The 16997-nt window shown below is 42.3% G+C and overlaps 1 protein-coding gene across 1 annotated transcript; it reads left to right on the top strand.

The window, feature by feature from the left end:
• The first annotated feature begins 3009 nt into the window (after window positions 1-3009).
• On the top strand, window positions 3010-8413 carry LOC104691755 (vacuolar ATPase assembly factor VMA21). Its single transcript, XM_039572183.1, has 3 exons — window positions 3010-3119; window positions 4758-4867; window positions 6328-8413. The coding sequence occupies exons 1-3, from the start codon at window positions 3010-3012 to the stop codon at window positions 6468-6470; spliced, it is 363 nt and encodes a 120-aa protein (XP_039428117.1). The 3' UTR covers window positions 6471-8413.
• Window positions 8414-16997: the final 8584 nt, after the last annotated feature.

The raw sequence follows: 16997 nt of genomic DNA, 5'->3' as shown, positions 1-16997 counted from the left end.
TGCCTCTTCTGCACCCTTGAGACACAGACCCCCAGGAAAGCAGGGCTGCCTGTATTTTTTATATTCTTCAATCATCTCCTGGCAAATTTTGTTGAGGACAAAGTCTTAGAATAGCAGATATTTAGTCCCACAGTTGGCAGCTTCATGTGCTTGCAGCACAGTTTCTGCTTAAGGACAAGTTTTATATTTGATCTATAATCCAGAAGGTAAGACAGGTTTGTGGTCTGGCTGAAATGTCAAAATACCTGATGTATAAAACTTGAAGCAAACAGACAAAACTTTGCATACTCCAGGTCTTTTAGCTAATACAGAAATGTAAATAAAAGGTTTCTTTTTCTTACACGATTGCAAAATTTTTCTAATAATTTTGTATTTCCTTTATGTGCTCATAAAAGAAAAGCAGCTAATATGCAGGAAGTTATTCAGCAAAACTGTTATTAGTCTAGGAGACATCATTGTGATGAGATATGAAGTAACTTTATATTAAAAGTTAATGACTTGGACTGTTCAGCCTTAAATGATTTTTCTACTTTCTAATCCTTGATATGCATCTTTATGGTAAGTTTATATGATGTGAGACTTATTCCACTTTTATATTTCCTTGTTTTGTTGTTTTGTTATTAAACTGTCTTATGTCATTTCTTTCCCTACTGGGGAAACAAACAAGAAAGTCAAATCGGAAGTGGAAAGAACATCCTCTAGTGATTAAATGTTCTCTATACCCACATTCGTATTTTTTCGGTGATCCAATTTCTATCTTAAATGTAAATTAACTTCACTGATTTTTTTTCTAAATTATTTTTAATTGCTTTACTTGTTTATAAGTAAATAAAACCTGCTCCCACATTTCGGGTGAATGTTGTGATTGGCTATCTGGAATTTTATTAGGTGTTTTGAAGAACTGATTGAAAGTTTTAAGCTCAAGTTACACGGCAAACCTTCCTTGCATCCCCATCCGACTGAGCAGGGGCTACAAGGCTCCCCCTGGTCCATGCCGGCCCCTTCCTGTCCCCTCATGCAAGCTGTCACTTTGTTGGCTCAGGTGGCAGTGGATTCAAAGGTGAGGAGGGCTCTTCTATTTTAGAAGAGCATAAAATTGGTTGGTTTACAGTGAAAGCATGACCCCAAGACCCAGACCTGACCCCGTAAGTGCTGAACAGCTTGAATTCTGCTGCATCTTAACAAACACGAGGGAGCTGCTGGCTGAGCTTTGTTCATTGCTGGGGAAAAAAAAAAGCTTTTAACAGAATTCACTTCTTTGTCATGCATACCAGAGAAAACAGAATACCTCAGTATTCATATTCAGGGTGTAGAAAATCAATGCTGCAGACAGTGCTGCTCCTTGCCTTCCACCTTTACACACTACAGCTGCTGGTACTCATTTAGTGTCTACTGCCTCCAACCCATGTGAGGGAAACTCACTCTGAGTAAGATCACAGTAAGTAAGATCACAGCAGGAACTACCAAAACCAAAGTGCTTATTTTCTCATCTTACTGATTGCAAGGAAAACAGCCCTCTCATATTTCTTCTCTTCCAGGGTAGCAGGATGCTTCCCCTCCACGCCAGGAGGGGAAGAAGAGGCCCCTGTGCTATGCCTTGTGCTGTATGGCACTGCAGCAAGGAGCAGGGCAGAGGCTGCAGGAATGCTGGAGGGCTGCACACTTCAGGGAAAGATGAGGAAGGAGTCGTGTGGAGTTAGTGACTCACATGATTAAGGTTTGGCATGGCTGAGTGGCAAGATAACATCATGGTTTTACCATAAAAGGGGCAAATATGTTATTACTGTGGTATATGAGATTCGATTAAATGGCAACATCAACTAAACAGCTTCCAGAGCTTTTGTTTGGAACAAGCTTGCAAGGCTTTGTTTCCTGCAGAAGCTGTTCATTGAGTATTAATGATTAGTTCCCCTGCAAATGAGACTGATTGCACAGCAGAGATTGCAACACTGGGCTTCTGTTGGAAAGCTGGGTTCAAGTCCATCCCTTGGTGAGTATTTATTTAAGCAGAGTAGCTTCAGCAGGAATGTGAAGGAATAGCTTGAACAGAGTGTAACCTTGGAAATGCTTAGTGCTCATCAGGCTGGAGGAGTGTGAACTCTGCAGGAGTCCTTGGACTCTCATTTGCAGCACCTATTAGTTATGATGGGGACTGTTTCTTTCAGATTTTGAACAGAATTTTTTTTCTTTGGCTGGAGAAGGAATTTCAGTTTAATGCCGGAGAGCAGAAACCTTTAAGTGAACAAGCCTCCCTCCTAACAAGACAACATAGAGACAATTTGCAGTCTCCCTTAGCCCTGTGTTATTTCATTTGTAGTGTTTTGTGCTGGTGAGTTCATCAAAATATCTCCATACCATAGGTTTTATTGGCTCCAAGACCACGGCCATTTCCTGGAAAGCCTCAGCCTTCACCCAAGACATTTGACAGCAGTTTTGCCGTACACAAACCCTCTCCATCCCCTGAGGAAAGCACCTGTAAGCAGCACTAATTGCCCTGCTGTTCCAAGATGGCAGTGAGTCTGCTCGGGGTAGTTTTCCCGGTAGAGATGACCTCGCTCAAGCCCAGCTGAAGCCGCTGCTGTGGTCCAGGTCCCAGGCTGCCTTCTATCCCCCATCTCTCTGGCCCTCCATTGTTCCGTCCCTCTGTCCCTTCATTCCTCAGTCCCTCCATCCTTCAGTCTCTCCATCCCTCAGTCTCTCCGTTTCTCCTTCCCTCAATCCTTCTGTCCTTTCTTCCCTCCATCCCTTCTTCCCTGCATTCCTCCCTCCCTGCGTCCCTCCACCCTCTTCCCCGTCCCTCCACCCCCTCCCTCCACCCTCCCTCTCCTCCCTCCATCCTCCCCCTCTCCCTCCCTATTCCCTGAGTCCCTCCCTTCCCTCCTCCCTCCCCCTGCGTCCCTCCATCCCGTCCTCCGCCGGCCGGGCGGGCTCGCTGCAGTACTCACCGTCCACCGCTAGGCCGCGCCAGCCGCAGGGTTGCTATGGCGACGGCGGCGCTGCTCCCCGCGCATGCGCGGCCCTTGTGGCGGCTTCCGGCGGGCCCGACGCGGCGGCGGGGCCGCGATGGAGCGGTTCGGGCCGGGGCCCGTGAGCGCCGTGCCGGTGGCCGAGTTCAGGCCGTGAGTCCCGGGGCGGCGGGGAAGGGCCGTGCGGCGGGAGGGCCGGGCGGTGGGGTGCCGGGAAGGCTGCGCGCTGGCCGCGGCGCGGGGAGCGCGCCAGCACCAGCAGCCCGCGGCGGGGCTGCAGCCACGGGGCACCCGGGCAAGAGCGGCCGCGGGGCGGGAGGGGAGCGGCAGCTCGGGCCAGGAGAAGCTGGAGCGGGTGGAGGAAGATGCCCCGGTTTGCCTTGGTCACGCTGCGTAACCCTGGGCCACCCCGAGTTCCGAGCGTGGCGGCTGCCGGCCCTCAGGGAACGCGCCGAGCTAGGCTGAGCTTATACACGAATGTTGGTTTTTGCTGCGTAGGGGAGCGATGAGAGTATGTCAATGTAAGAAAAGTATTTGTCAGCAGTGGAGTTTTTAACTTCGGTAATAAGCTGGAGGTCATCTTACTCTTCTATGGGTAAGTGTTGATAGAATGGTTTCTAATTTCCATAGGGAAATTTTGAATGCAGTTATGCTCTCCACCCTGACAGTCCTTCAGGCAAACGCTAGTAAAGGAAAAGAATTCGAATGTTTTTCTTTTTTTTAAGCTACCTAGTATGCTGCCTAAATATATGGCAGTGCATGAGCAGCAAAAACTGCTGTTGGCTGCAGAGTAGAAGCTGTGCATGGCTGCACATAATTGTCAGAGGATGAGATCTTTTTTTTTCTTCATTTCCACTTTTTTTTTCCCAAAGAAAAACACATACTTGTGTTTCAACGCCCTAAGGACGTCCTTGAATCAGGCAGTCTTTGAAAGTCAGAAGAGTATTGCCTGGCTTACATGTTCACTTCAGCATAAAGTAAGGTAGTCAGCCAGGCAGAGTGAGTGAGAACTGGTGGAAGCACACACAAAACCAAGCTGTATGTGGTGTTTTGTAAACACAAAACCTGTTCTAGCAGATCAGGTTCAGGGGGACCCACCCTACCAAGTACTTAAACCTTCATAAGCCCTTTCTTGCTAAAGGTCTTCTAGGTTTAGAAGACCTTTGCCTGTGAAGGTAAAGTTTTAGTGTAGTGGCTGCATGTTCTGAGTGTTGCTACGCTTATTTCAGCTTTCTTAGTTAAAAACTGAGAAATTATTTTTAAGTAGAAGAACAAGACCCAGTAAAAAGGAACTTGGAGTAGTAAGCTGTTAAATTCATTCAATGTACTTCCCTTTCTATCCCAGCCTGCAGGATTCATCATTTTCCTGGACTTGTAGTTACTTTAAAAAAAAAAGGGAACTTGGCAAGTTTTAATGCAGAGTACTGTCATATGACAAATGCATGTGAAACTAATACTAGGCATTTAATAATTATGCAGTAATACACTGATAAACATATTAATATAACCCTCCAGTGTTACAGTGCTTGCAAAGCAGTAACAGGGAAAAATCTAAAGATTGTTTTTAATTTTGTTTGTGAGCTTAGACTGGCAGAATCATTACATTGTTTTGAATAGTGTCATTTTTGTTGCAGCCAGCAAATGCATGCTCCAAGTCTTTATTGCTTTTAAGCAATACAGTTACTCAGTTCTTGAAAAGTAATTGGCTTCTGTTTGGAGCAAGTTCTTGTCCTGTTTCAGGCATATATGTTGTGATCTTCTTTTGTGTGTAACTTCTCTTATTTGTTTCAGAAATGAGGGTTCATTAACATCAACTTTAAGAACGCTTCTGTTCTTCACAACTCTAATGATTACATTACCTGTTGGGCTATATTTTTCATCAAAGGCTTATGTATTTGAAGGTAATTCTGTTTCTGCGAATTAGCATTATTATTACAAAAATAGAGGAAAAGCACAATCCTCTAATAGCATCTTTGTTCTTCCTGTTTTGAATATTTGTTTCTGTATACAAAGAAAAGGTCCTCTAATGTCTAATTAGAACAGAAAATCATATAAATGGGTCAGTATATCCTTACCTGCCCTGTCTGCAATCCAATATGTGCTGTTTGTTATACAATGGTTTACACGGTACAGAGGTGCATTGTTCCCCTTACCGAAGGGGTATTTAATACCAGCCTGCTGCAGACTTTTGTCAGAATCATCAGGGATATGTTTCCTGCAGGTATTGTAAACTAATCATATGTTTGAGACAGAACAATGTTGTTTATGAGGTTTATATTCTGCCTTTTGAAACACATGTGTATTTAAACAAGTTATATGCGATTTCAGATATTGAATGTGGTTGCTTGTAGAGCTTTCTTTTAATTTAAAAAAAAAAAGGAAGAGGGATTTTTGGCTGTTTGTTGAACAAGCATCCGTGTTGTAGTCCTGATTCTACAAGGCTTTAATACTTACCTCGTGCAGTTCTAGGAAGTTATCTCCTTTAGAAGTGGGGAGGAGAAGGGGAGAAAGCAGCTGCTTTTAAGAGCAGTTTATGAGTGTGTAACTGAGTTGTTCTGAGACAATTCTCGTTTGGTGTGTACTGCTGTATGTAGTACATAGAAGGCTCAAAGCTTGTGAAGTCAAGATCATTTTTAGCTTTTTTTTTTGAGGTGTAGCAAGCTGAGCTTTAACTTTTCTGTGTCAGTTAATGGCAAGATCCATCAACACTGAAAGGATTGAGTTTGTGTTTGCAGGGTGGTGTTTTTGGAGTGCTGTAATGTGTGGGGCTTGTTTGCTTTTGGGGAGACTTTGCTGGTTTTATTTAAAATTAATTAAGGGAAACAATATTTCAGTGTTGGTCTTCTAATATTTGAAGGCTTATTTGAGGTGCATTCATGTACCTTAACTGCTGACATTATTGTTTTACAGTCTAAATACAGAAGGTAATAGTCCTCTAAATTTGATTGTTCTTCTATTGTTTCAGTTGCAAATTAATCATAGAATTCTCCCCCTTCTTCCTCCCACTTCCCTCCCCCATTTTACTGCCCCAGGAAGAGAGTTACACTTAGGAAAAAAGGATGTTGAGGTTTGTTTGGTGCTGGAAGATACTAACAGAAAAAATGAATGTTGTAGAACTCTAAGCTTTGACATCAAATCTAGGATATTTAATCTTAAATCTTGAATACTGCTGTGTTGCTTTGTTCCAGAAATAGTTTCAAGGCCTTTAACTATCATGGTGAATTCTTCCCTGTGAATTGTTTTGAGCTCAGACTTTTGATACAGGAGTAAACGTAACTTTAATCTTTAGGGAGAATTGTGACTTGCCATGTCAGAGTTCCTAGCTCATAACTAATATTCTTTACTTTCTTTGTTTTCTCAGGTTCCTTGGGAATGTCTGACAGAGACAGCTATTTTTATGCTGCCATAGTTGCTGTAGTCACTGTCCATGTGGTGCTTGCTCTCTTTGTTTATGTAGCCTGGAATGAGGGGTCACGGCAGTGGCGAGAAGGCAAACAGGACTAAAATGAAGATCATTGGTGTCTGGTGTCCAGAGACTGTAAATCAGATTTTTTTGTGAGCTGAAGGAAAAGCGTTCTTCCAAATGTCTAATACACATGCACAAAGAGGAGGCTGATGCCTCAGTTGTGGTTAAAATAAGACTTGTGCTCATCTTGACTGTGTTCTGGTGTTTTCTGTAATGGTGATGGAAGTTGTTCTTTAGCCAGCTTCTACTATGTTGAGCTGAGGAGGCCTTCACCTGCAATTAGAGTGGAATAATTATATAGTTTTGAAAACTCCTGTAGCTACTTTTGCCATGCCTAGCATTTTTCTGGCTTGCTCTGAAAATAATACTGGCATGAAGCAAGCATTACATTTTCAAGGAATTAAATTGCTGCTTAAAAAGTGACATTACTTACTATCCAGCTACAGTGGAAAAGATGGAATTTCACTCTGCTGTGAATACTTTCCTGATTTATATGTGTTGTGGTTTAACTCCAGCCAGCAATTGAGCACCATGCAGCTACTCACTCACTCTGACCCCTCAGTGGGATGAGTGGGGGAATCAGGAAAGCAAAGCGAGAAAACTCATGGGTTGAGATAAAGACAATTTAATACATAAAGCAAAAGCTGCACAAGTAAGTGTGTTGATTTTCAGTAAAAATTCAAACCATAGCCCCATGGTAGCTATTATGAAGAAAACTACCTCTATCCCAGCCCAAATGGACACAGTGGGATAGGCATAATTAATCTATATCTGAGTTTAGAAATAATTTAAGAAGCAGAATTGTTTAGAAACTCAGGTGATGTCTTTCTAATGTGAAGTACAATTTTTTTTTAAAATGTATTTTTAACTGCAGTGTAAAATTCAATCTTTAATTTTCTTTTGGGAGGACTGTGGTATTACGCATTGCTCGTCTTTCTCCTCTTCTGCAGTTTATCCTGATGATGCAAAGGAAAGGGCATAGCATATTTTTTTGTATGTCTTTATTCAGGTATGTATCTCCTTGCTATTTGCTGAAGTGTGCAGTTGGATTTCCTGTGGTAAAGCACTGTCAGTAACAGTCATAAGCTGCTGTAATGGCTGATAGGGGAAGAAACAAGAGAAAACAAGCTGTAGTTGTCTGCAAATGGTGTCCTTTATGAAGCAGAGGACACAAAAGTGACCACATGGAAAATTGACATCTTTTTGTAACTACTTACTTGTACACTGTGAAATGATACAATATGTTGATTGTTTTCTTTTTTCCTTGGTTGTGCATAGAACTTCCTGTAGTCAAACCTTAGTGAGATTTTTGTGTTGTAGGATAACATGAATTCCATTCCACTGTTGTGCTGTTGTTAGCAAGCTTTTTAATCTCCGGCTAAAACATTTTTCCTAAAGGTCCAGCAAGGCATAAAACTTTCCTAACCCTGATGATGGTTGTTAAGCTGTTGTGCTTGAGGTCATTCTGTTAATTTGAATTTTCCAGTTTATCGTATTCGTTTAGCCTTTCTTGGAAGTTTTTTCCTTAATACAGGGCTTGGCATGGTTTTGGTGCTGCATGTCTGTGGTAAAACTTAAGTATAAATGAGGCAAAAATTGGTTATCTGTGCCCAGTGGCTTGAGAATTATGTCCCCGAGCCTCATTCCTGTCTTGTCCACCCCTGTCCATAAGCACCGTGACACACTAATGCAAGTCAGTTTTTACACTTTGTTTCTGCCATGTTACCTTTTCCCATCCAGAGCCCCATTGTCAGGTTGCTGCTGGCAAACTGGAGAATCATCTCAGAGTACTTGAAGTGCAAAGTCACTTTGTACATGGGCGTATTGGCTTCCTGTTCTCCAGTGTATGAAGTGTATGTTGTGTGTGCTGAACACTTTTTGAATAATGTCTTTAATACTGCACATGTAGAATACAGCTTAAGCAAAAATATAGCCCTGCTCAATACCTTAGCTTTTTTTTTTTTTTTTTTAATTAAAGTGGAGAATAAAGGAAGAGTTAACACTTGTGAAATAAAGAAGTTGGAGTTTGTTTGGTATTGGAAGACAGTGGGAGAAAAAATGAATGTTACAGAAGTCAAAGATGTTGACTTCAAGGGAACACACCTGCCATGCTCTATTAGCTGGGTCCTGTGCTGTGTCTATTTCATGTTTCATGTAGCAGAATCCCTAGACACAAAGTTAATTTCCTAGGAGTAATGGGAAAAGAACTCCTTATTATAACTGTTTAGTTACAAAAATCTGACAAGTTTGGCTTTTGCTGTATGTGCAGGCACTCTTAATATCTCAGCAGTTGGGGGTAATGAGCTGAGCATTAATCCATCTATTGGAAGATCTTTGAAGAGAATGCTTTGATCCACAACAACATTCCCGGTGAGAAAAGAGGCACCGCCTGAGTCTTCACAGCCAGAGCCAGGTGCTGGTTTGATGTTTCTGCGCTTCTGAGTGGGAACAGCCCCTCAGGTAAAGGGTGCAATGACAGCAGCCTGTGAAGCGTTGTCCCCTGCAGCCCAGGGAGGTCCACAGGGAGCATTCTCTTCCCTGCCTCCCTTGCCAGCGGTGGGGACCCACACTGGAGCAGTCTGTTCCTGAAGGACTGCACCCACACTAGAGCAGTTTGTGAGGGACTCTGCTGGGGAGGAAGGAGGGCAGGAACAATATGTGAAGAACTGAGCGCAACACCCATTCCCTGCCCCTCTGTGCCGCTGGGGGGGGAGGTAGAGAACTTGGGAGTAAAATTGAACCTGGGAAGAAGGGAATGCTGGGGTGAAGGTGTTTTATTTTGCATCACCCTACTCTGGTTTGATGGGTAATAAATAGATTTCCCCTAACCAGGTCTCTTTTTCCCACGATGGTAATTGATGAATGACCTGCCTGTGCTTGTCTCAACGCAGGAGCCTTTTGTTACATTTTTGCTCCCCTCTGCATCTGAGAAAGGGGAGTGATAGCACGATTGTGATGGGCATTTGGTGCCCAACCAGGGTCAAACACACCACATGTAAACTGATAAAAGTTGTAAGCAAATCAGAATTCTTGTTGGTTTTATTTTTTTTATTTTCTATAGAATGGTGATGTAAAACTTTTAACAGTGTAGTACTGTAAAGTGGTACTGTAAGTTTGTTAATTTTACTACTAGGAATGGATTTGAGACAACTCTTAAAAAGACAGCTGGGAAAACTGTCTATGTAAGTGCTTCAGTACTTCACAGTTGCCTCTCACTTAATGGTCCATCATGTGTTTGCATGGGTTGACAATTAGTTTAGCTAAAGCAAGCAATTGTATCTCACAGTGAACAAATACCTTGAGACAGATTGTAGCAGAAATTTTCCAGAACATATTCCAAGACTGAATAGACAGTGGGGGAATTGAGAAGTGGGAAATCAGTGACTTTTCATTAGTTTTTTGTCTTCTGTACTTGCCATCTCTGTTTTTTTAAATGCCTGCAGGACACTGTGGTGGTGGGTACAGAGCGTGCAGGTGAGTGAGCAGCTTTGGTTTGTGCTTAGGGACGCCGACTTAACTCATTATTAACTGCCAGCACTGAGTAAGAAGTCTCCAGAGCAAATGGTGATGGTGGTGATCATGCTGTTAACAGGAATTATCACTGATTAAGGTACATGAACTTGAAACAGTCTTTACAGTACACTTGAAACAAAATAAAGCACTGCCTACCTGTATCTTGCATTGTAAGAAAGGACCTAGTAATAACTCTCAACATTAAGAAAAAACCAATACCCCAAGAAAACAGCCAAACACAAAAACGACAACCGTACCCTCCAGAAGGCCCAAGCTCCTGTGTTATTTTCACACTCAGGCTGATTGCAGGCTGGAGGCTGTGGTTTTGCCGTGCTGCTAGAGCAGCATGACAAACTAGAGGGCAGGCTTTGCTACCTGATCACTGAAGGGCATGGGGAAGGTGTGGTGCTCGAGAAATTATGTTCTCAGTGCATTGGTGAACAGTAAAATGTTTGCTGTTACTGCAGTTTTGGTGGTTTTTAGCCTGCTGTAACTACTGTAGTTAAACTGTGCTTAGGCTTCTGACAGCCCGTGCAGCTGGACAGGGTGTGCTGAGAGCCTCAGGCAGGGGTATGGTTGGTAATAGTTCAGATGAGTAAGAGGTGGGAAAGCAAAGAGCCCTTAAATAACCAAGTGAGCCACACACGTATTACAAAACACCGTATTTTGAGTATGACAAATGTAGGTAGGGTGCAGCCCATAGGGCAAGAGGAGAAAGGGGTCCTGAGAAGCCAGGGAGTGACTCGGGGAGATGGGATGAGAGCTGGAATGTGCTAGCATGGCTTGATATATGATGGCAGAGCCACCGTATGTTTTGTTTGGAAGTGTTTATTCCACTGTTTTTCAAGGGATTATGTGGAACCATTGGTCTGAAATATTGAATGTAAATCATACAAAATAGTGAGCTAATTCCATTTTAAACTTCCAGCTAAAGTTGTTCTTAGGTTTACAGCTTTGCTCTGTGAGATCTGGGACACATTTATTCACTTTGTCTTGCACAAATCAGCATTGTTACTGACTCTGAGTCATCTCATAGGACATGGTCAAGCCCTTGGAGTGTAAATATTTCTTTAAAAATACCAAAGAGCAACTGCCATTCTATTGTTTCATTAGCTCCAATCAATTGTCCATTTAAGGGAGACACAGAAGCTTTTTGTTTGAAGTTGACAGGGAGCAGAGCTTATTGTGTCCCTGTAAGAGGAGGCCCTCAGGTGCTTGAATGGGGCTTGCAAGAAGAAATTGCTGTATGATTCAGGGCCGCCACAGTCATTCTCTCATCTGAAGATACACCAGTGTCTGAATTTCTGAGCCATTGGCATAGAACTTGAGTCTCTTTGTTAGGTGAAACACAGTGTTGTGTGACAATGCTGAGCTGTAGTTGTAAGACAGGAAATGGAGGTAGACTTTTGGGACTTGAGCTCTGTTTGAACCTAAGGCAGTAAGAAAAAGGATGGGGAAAATGCATGTGGATTCCTGTAGAAAGCAGTTTTTTTAGCTGCTGGTCTCCAAGTTCTGAAACCGCGAGACAGGCCCAGTCGAGGTCCTGCTTCAAAAGGCAGGGATACTGACTGGGAAGCTTTGTGGAGAAGGATGCCCAGGGTGAAGAGCTAGGAAAATTGAGTAGTTAATTTGGTGACTGGCTGGCTGAATGCCTGGGACGGAGTTTTTTTGGTGCTGGTTTGCTGTCACACTTCACAACCCTTTTGTCCTACCAGCTTTGGACGGGATGTTCTTGCTGAGATGATTCCCCTGTGTGCCCACTGTTTGGAGGGGTGATGAGGTGCTTACCTGCAACTGTGCTCTTAAAACAGTACAAACTGCTCACAGGCCTGCAAAAAAAGCTGTTGCTGCTTTTAGTTGGCACATGAGACACTGTGGTTTAATAGTTTTAGTGGAAATGGCCCAGGGCATAGGCACAGGGGGTATGTTATTAATTAAAACTGTTTTTAATTGAAGAATGATTTATGAGTGAGACTAATAGCAGTCAGAGATTAAGAACAAACACTGCTGTGGGTGTGGGCCCATGCTTCAGGCACCATGGAGAAGACATTTAATACCTTTGCAGTTCTTCATCCTCAAGATGCAGTTTCTCTTAGCATGCTTGAGTCAGTTCTGCTAATGTTAGAGATCAACTGGAAATTTGTCTTCACAGCTGGAATGCTGCTCATTTCAAGGGAATGAGTCTTTGATGGGTAGGTGGTTTTGTGTCTGACAGAGAAGATGGAAGAATCCACTTTGCTCTCAAACCATGTCACACTTTGAGCCCCTTCCTAGAATAATTCCTACAGAATTAGCAAGTGTTGGGTGATTCTTAATGTGAAGCATTATGATAGAGCATAGTTTCCTTTACAAACTTGTGTTATGTCTGCAATACCATGTTTTTTTCTTCAGAGTAAAGTATGTCCTCACCAAAAAATCCAAACTACAGGTGATTCTGATTATTTGGGTGTTGGAACTGTTTTGATGGCTGTTTGTGTTAGGTGCAGCTACCTGTGTTTAAATGTGGAATGGCTGTAGCTCATCACCTGCAGGTTTTGCCCAGTATCCCTGAGACGGGTAGACACCAAATCCTGTGTTTAATAGAGGTGCCTCTGCTGGCCTTATTGCTTAGGGGCTTCAAGGCAGCTCCCATTTTTACTAAGTGAAAACTGGACCTTGGGTTTTATATTTGAATTATAATGGCCTTTTTCTATATGGTAATGGCTGACTGATCATTAAGCCAGTTCCTTTATTGCTATCTAGCATTTATTTCTAACCTGTTACAGTTCTGCAGACAGCAGCAAGTTACTCCTTTTAGTACTTCTTCCTCTTTACCTCTCCTTGTTAAGTGCTTTCCATGGAAGCAAATCTTTCCTGTAGTGTGATATCTCGTGTGATCCCTAGTTAAGATTGTTGAACTTTGTAAGGCGAGATAAGGTTTTTTTAACACTTGGTGGGTATTTTGCTTTCCTACCCATGTATTTTCAGAGTTGTTTGTTCTATCAGCTCTGATACTTAAAGCATGAAGAGGAAATAGTTTCCAGTTTTGTAGACAATTCCTGTATCAGTTATCTGTCATGGGCCTTTGGGAGGTGCAATTAGCAGCACCAAAATAGCAGCACATTTCTGTGTTGTCAAATGCTTATTAGGTTCAGAACAGTCCAACTCTGCAGTCAAATGTTTTATTTAAGCATATTACAGGACTTGAGGACATGTAAGTGCACTGAGTAGCATTGGCAGTGGGATCCAGGCTGCTTTCACTTCTCCAGCCCTAAAAGAAAGCTACACTGAGCCTTTTGGTAAGGAAATCTTAAGAGACCCTCTCAGGAATATATGATGGATGCAGCTCTTCAAGATGCCTGCCCATGCCAAAATGCTGTGTTTGCTTTATATCAAGCTTATGCAAGAGATTAATTTGGAAGCAGAGCTGTGTGGCTTGTGAACTTTCTACCACAGGTCAGCTGTGCTCTAACTGCAGGGTCCAAATTGCAATTTGATGGGATAAATGATTTTTGCATGTTTTTTATGGACTTTGTTCAAAAAGCAAACAGGTAATTCATCTCAGCCAGTAATTCTGCAGAGCACCAGAACAAATTTGGTACAGTTCTAGTCAGTTAAAGAGGAAACAGTGCAATAATGTGTCGAATTACATAAGCATGAGTTCAGTTGATCACATCTGTATATGGATATAACACATGAACTGATTGACCAGTAAAGCTGACAGAGTAATTTATTTTGTGTTGTCTCCTTGAATTCTGACAAGACAGTTTTCTTTCAGTTCAAACTTGGCAGTTTGCTCCTCTCAGAGATTCCTGTACAGACTGATTGACCAGTAAGAGGAATTGATGTGTTTGTAGAAGCCAGTGTGCTCCAGATTCCTGTGAAGAGCAGGTGAGGCTTTACATTGTAAGGGAAGTGCCCTTGCCTGCAATCCTGGCTTTTGGAGAATTAACAAGGACTGGTCCCAAATCAGATGATAATTGAAATGCAGAAAATGAGGTATTGGAGGTAACTGTGCCAGGACTGCTATGGTTTGGATGGGTAAGAAGACTATCCATCAGTAACAGGATATCAACTGACTCTTCTTTTTCTCATTTGCATTCCTAGCACTGGGAAATCAGTATAAAGCCATCATTTACTCTTAACAGTCTTTGAAAAACACAATCTGTCTGTAATATTTCCTCAGGAAAAAAATTCTGCTTTAAACTAGGCTTTTAAGACTTGGTACAAATTTAAGCTGCTTTAGCCAAAAAAGGAGCTTTTGGATAAAACCGGTGGTGGTGTTGATGGATTTTTCTCTCCAGAATACACTGCATATTCCTTCTGTGCTAAAAACAAAGGTGAATATCAAAAATACTTTATGTGGTGGCATGTTACAATATCCAGATACCACTTGCCTTGCATGTGCTGCCTGCTCTTCTTGCCTCTATTGCCAAAGAACAAGGTAGGATCCAGCTGCACTCAGTCTTATGAGCACACAGGGAGAGCTGGTCGCTGTCCCGAAGAGGTCACCGTACAACAAGATCAGTCTGGCTAAAGGGGTATTGCCAGCAAACACAGCAAATGTGTCCAGGTGGAAGTAGAGAGGTGTTTAGTGCAGTTAGTACAGGATAACTCCTGGAGTCATTGGACCTGGCCTTGGAGCTATGGCACATCTACCCTCGAAGAGGTAAAGAGATGCACTTTGCTTGCTATGGCAGGTCGCAGGGTCACAACTGCAGGGCAGGTGGGGGAAGGGACTGGAACTTGAGTTTTTTACCCACTGCTCTGCCAGCAATATCTGCCATTCACTACCACCCATCCACAGGGATTTTCTAGGGATTGTTTCTGGTGAGAACTTGAATCAGTGGATACCTGGACTTTTACCTAATTTTGCATAGCTTGACACTCTCGTCAAAGTCTGCAGACATTGTAGCCCATGCTTTCTTTCCTTGTGAGTTCTTCTGAATGTTCCCTTAAACCCCTGTTTCCTCACTTTTTTGCCATTGTTCAGGTGGCTTTAGACTTTTCTGGGCTTCTTTCAGGTATACCTTTTCCCTACCTTATCATTTCCTTCCACATCTAAAATCTTAAAGTAATAAAAAAGGCTCATTGAAATTTGCACACCACTGAAGGATGGTGCTGTACTACAATGGTGCCATTTCAATGGTGTTAGTGCGGGGCTTTTGTCCTGCTTCACACTTCAAGAGGACATCCCTTCATTTGCCCACAAGGTTCAGCTGGGAATGAGTTCAGTGGTCAGGATGCAGAATATGCATGTGGTGTTATCCAGGCTAAGGCTTGGCATGAGACTGGAAAAATACAGCAGTGAGCAAATGATAAAGGAATTAAACTAATATACAGACCCTATTTTTTCATGTATGCCTTGGGGCATGTGCACATCTTAGTCTTAGCTCTAAGCAGTGTATTGTTTGGGAAAGTACATTCAAGCATGACTAATCTGCATTTGTCTCCCTCTCCCAAAACATTGTTTCATTTGAAATGTTTTATTTCTCTGTATTTAAAGAATATTCTTTCATGATGCAAAAGCTATTTTTCATTTTTCTAGAACAATTTGTTGAAGTGTTTCTATTAATCTTTCTATTATTTAAGCACTTCTATCTGCAATACACAATAGAAACAAATGAATTGATTTTTTTTGAGACAAGCTTGCTTTTTATCCTACAGAAACGATGACTCATGAGATTCATCCAACCCTCATCTGTATTCCTCCCCCAGCTAATAAGTTAAATGTGAGTTTTGTGTTTGTATTAAAAGACAGCCTGTGCGTACCTCACCAGGGAGCTTGTTTGAACATGGAGTTCACGAGAGGAAAATTCCTTGCCACAGTAAAACTGCTTCATTGGGCATTAAGCAGCTTTGCAAAGTTGGCTCCCTAAGTGAAGAAAACAGCATTAGATTTAATTAATTGCTCACACTTAACAGTGATCCTGGTCCGGCGTGCTTGTAAGTCTTCATGATGATGCCAGAAGGTTTGTGGTTCTGATACATGAAGAGACTGCAGAAGGCAGAGACCTGTAATGCTTTGTCTTTGGGCTTGTTAATCCTGCAGATGGAAACTATCAGGATGTGTAAGAGTCTACACTGATCTAGGATAAAAACACACTTTATTTTCATTCTGAAACAGTCTTGCAAATGGTTGTGCTGGTCTCACTAAGAAGGGAGTGTGGAGGATGGGGATGGGTGCAGGTATTTGTTGTCAGTGTACCTGCTGAAGTCCCATGTGGCGAGGAGACACCCTTAGCTGAAGCTGACTCCACATTAATGCAGAGAAGCTTGTTTAAAGCTAAAATGAGGTATGGCCTTGCAGCTCCACGGTGTGGATAGACCACGGGGTTTAGCTGGGAGGAAGTAGAGCCTTATCAGTACAGTTCACTGCATGAAAAATAGCCCATTTTTCTGCAAAGCTGTGGATTTTGCATTGGACTTTTTTAACTGAGCAAAGTCTTCTGGGCATCCAAGGACTTCTTTTTTGTGAAATCTGGAGAGGTATTACAAAAGAAGAAGCTTTCCAGAAAGAAATTTACACTCTGTACATCAACCTGTTCCTGTTTGGACACTGCACACAAAACACTGCCTTTCAGATGTTGGCATAACTGGTATTTAACTAAGAAAAGACTGATGAGATTGATTTTCTATAAAAAATAAAAACTTCACACATAACTATCTCCTCCCTTTGCCTTTCCCTAGGGTGGAGGGATGGGCTGTAATTGCAGAGGCTGCACAATAGATAATGTCTATTCTCTTTGCCAGCCAGAGCTAAAAGCCTTTTTCTGTATAAATCTAAAGCCATACTATCTATGGATTCCTGTTAAAAGGGTTTTTGAGATTTTGCAGCACTTCCGTTTTCTTGGAACTCTCCAAAGCAAGTATGCTTCTGTGAATGGAGTTCTTGATAGGTGAACCTGCAGAAGAGCAAGTGCCTGTGATCTGTACAGCAAAGGTTTAAGAGAACATACATCTGCAAAAATGAAAGATGAAAGCAACCTAGACCATTAATTTCACGTTTTCTAATGGAGAAAAACACTTTGAGCGGATACAGCATGTGGAAGGAAGAAGAAGAACACCACCAT

The sequence above is a fragment of the Corvus cornix genome, chromosome 4A (genome assembly GCF_000738735.6).
Source record: "Corvus cornix cornix isolate S_Up_H32 chromosome 4A, ASM73873v5, whole genome shotgun sequence".
In the NCBI taxonomy this organism is placed as follows: domain Eukaryota; kingdom Metazoa; phylum Chordata; class Aves; order Passeriformes; family Corvidae; genus Corvus; species Corvus cornix.
This window is presented reverse-complemented; position numbering and strand designations above follow the sequence as displayed.

Excerpts from the sequence above, each read along its gene's own strand:
- LOC104691755 (XM_039572183.1), top strand. The coding sequence starts at position 3,010 with ATGCGCGGCCCTTGTGGCGGCTTCCGGCGGGCCCGACGCGGCGGCGGG. Across the intron at positions 3,120-4,757 it reads CCGGTGGCCGAGTTCAGGCC|AAATGAGGGTTCATTAACAT; the intron begins GTGAGTCCCGGG and ends TATTTGTTTCAG. Across the intron at positions 4,868-6,327 it reads AAAGGCTTATGTATTTGAAG|GTTCCTTGGGAATGTCTGAC; the intron begins GTAATTCTGTTT and ends TTGTTTTCTCAG.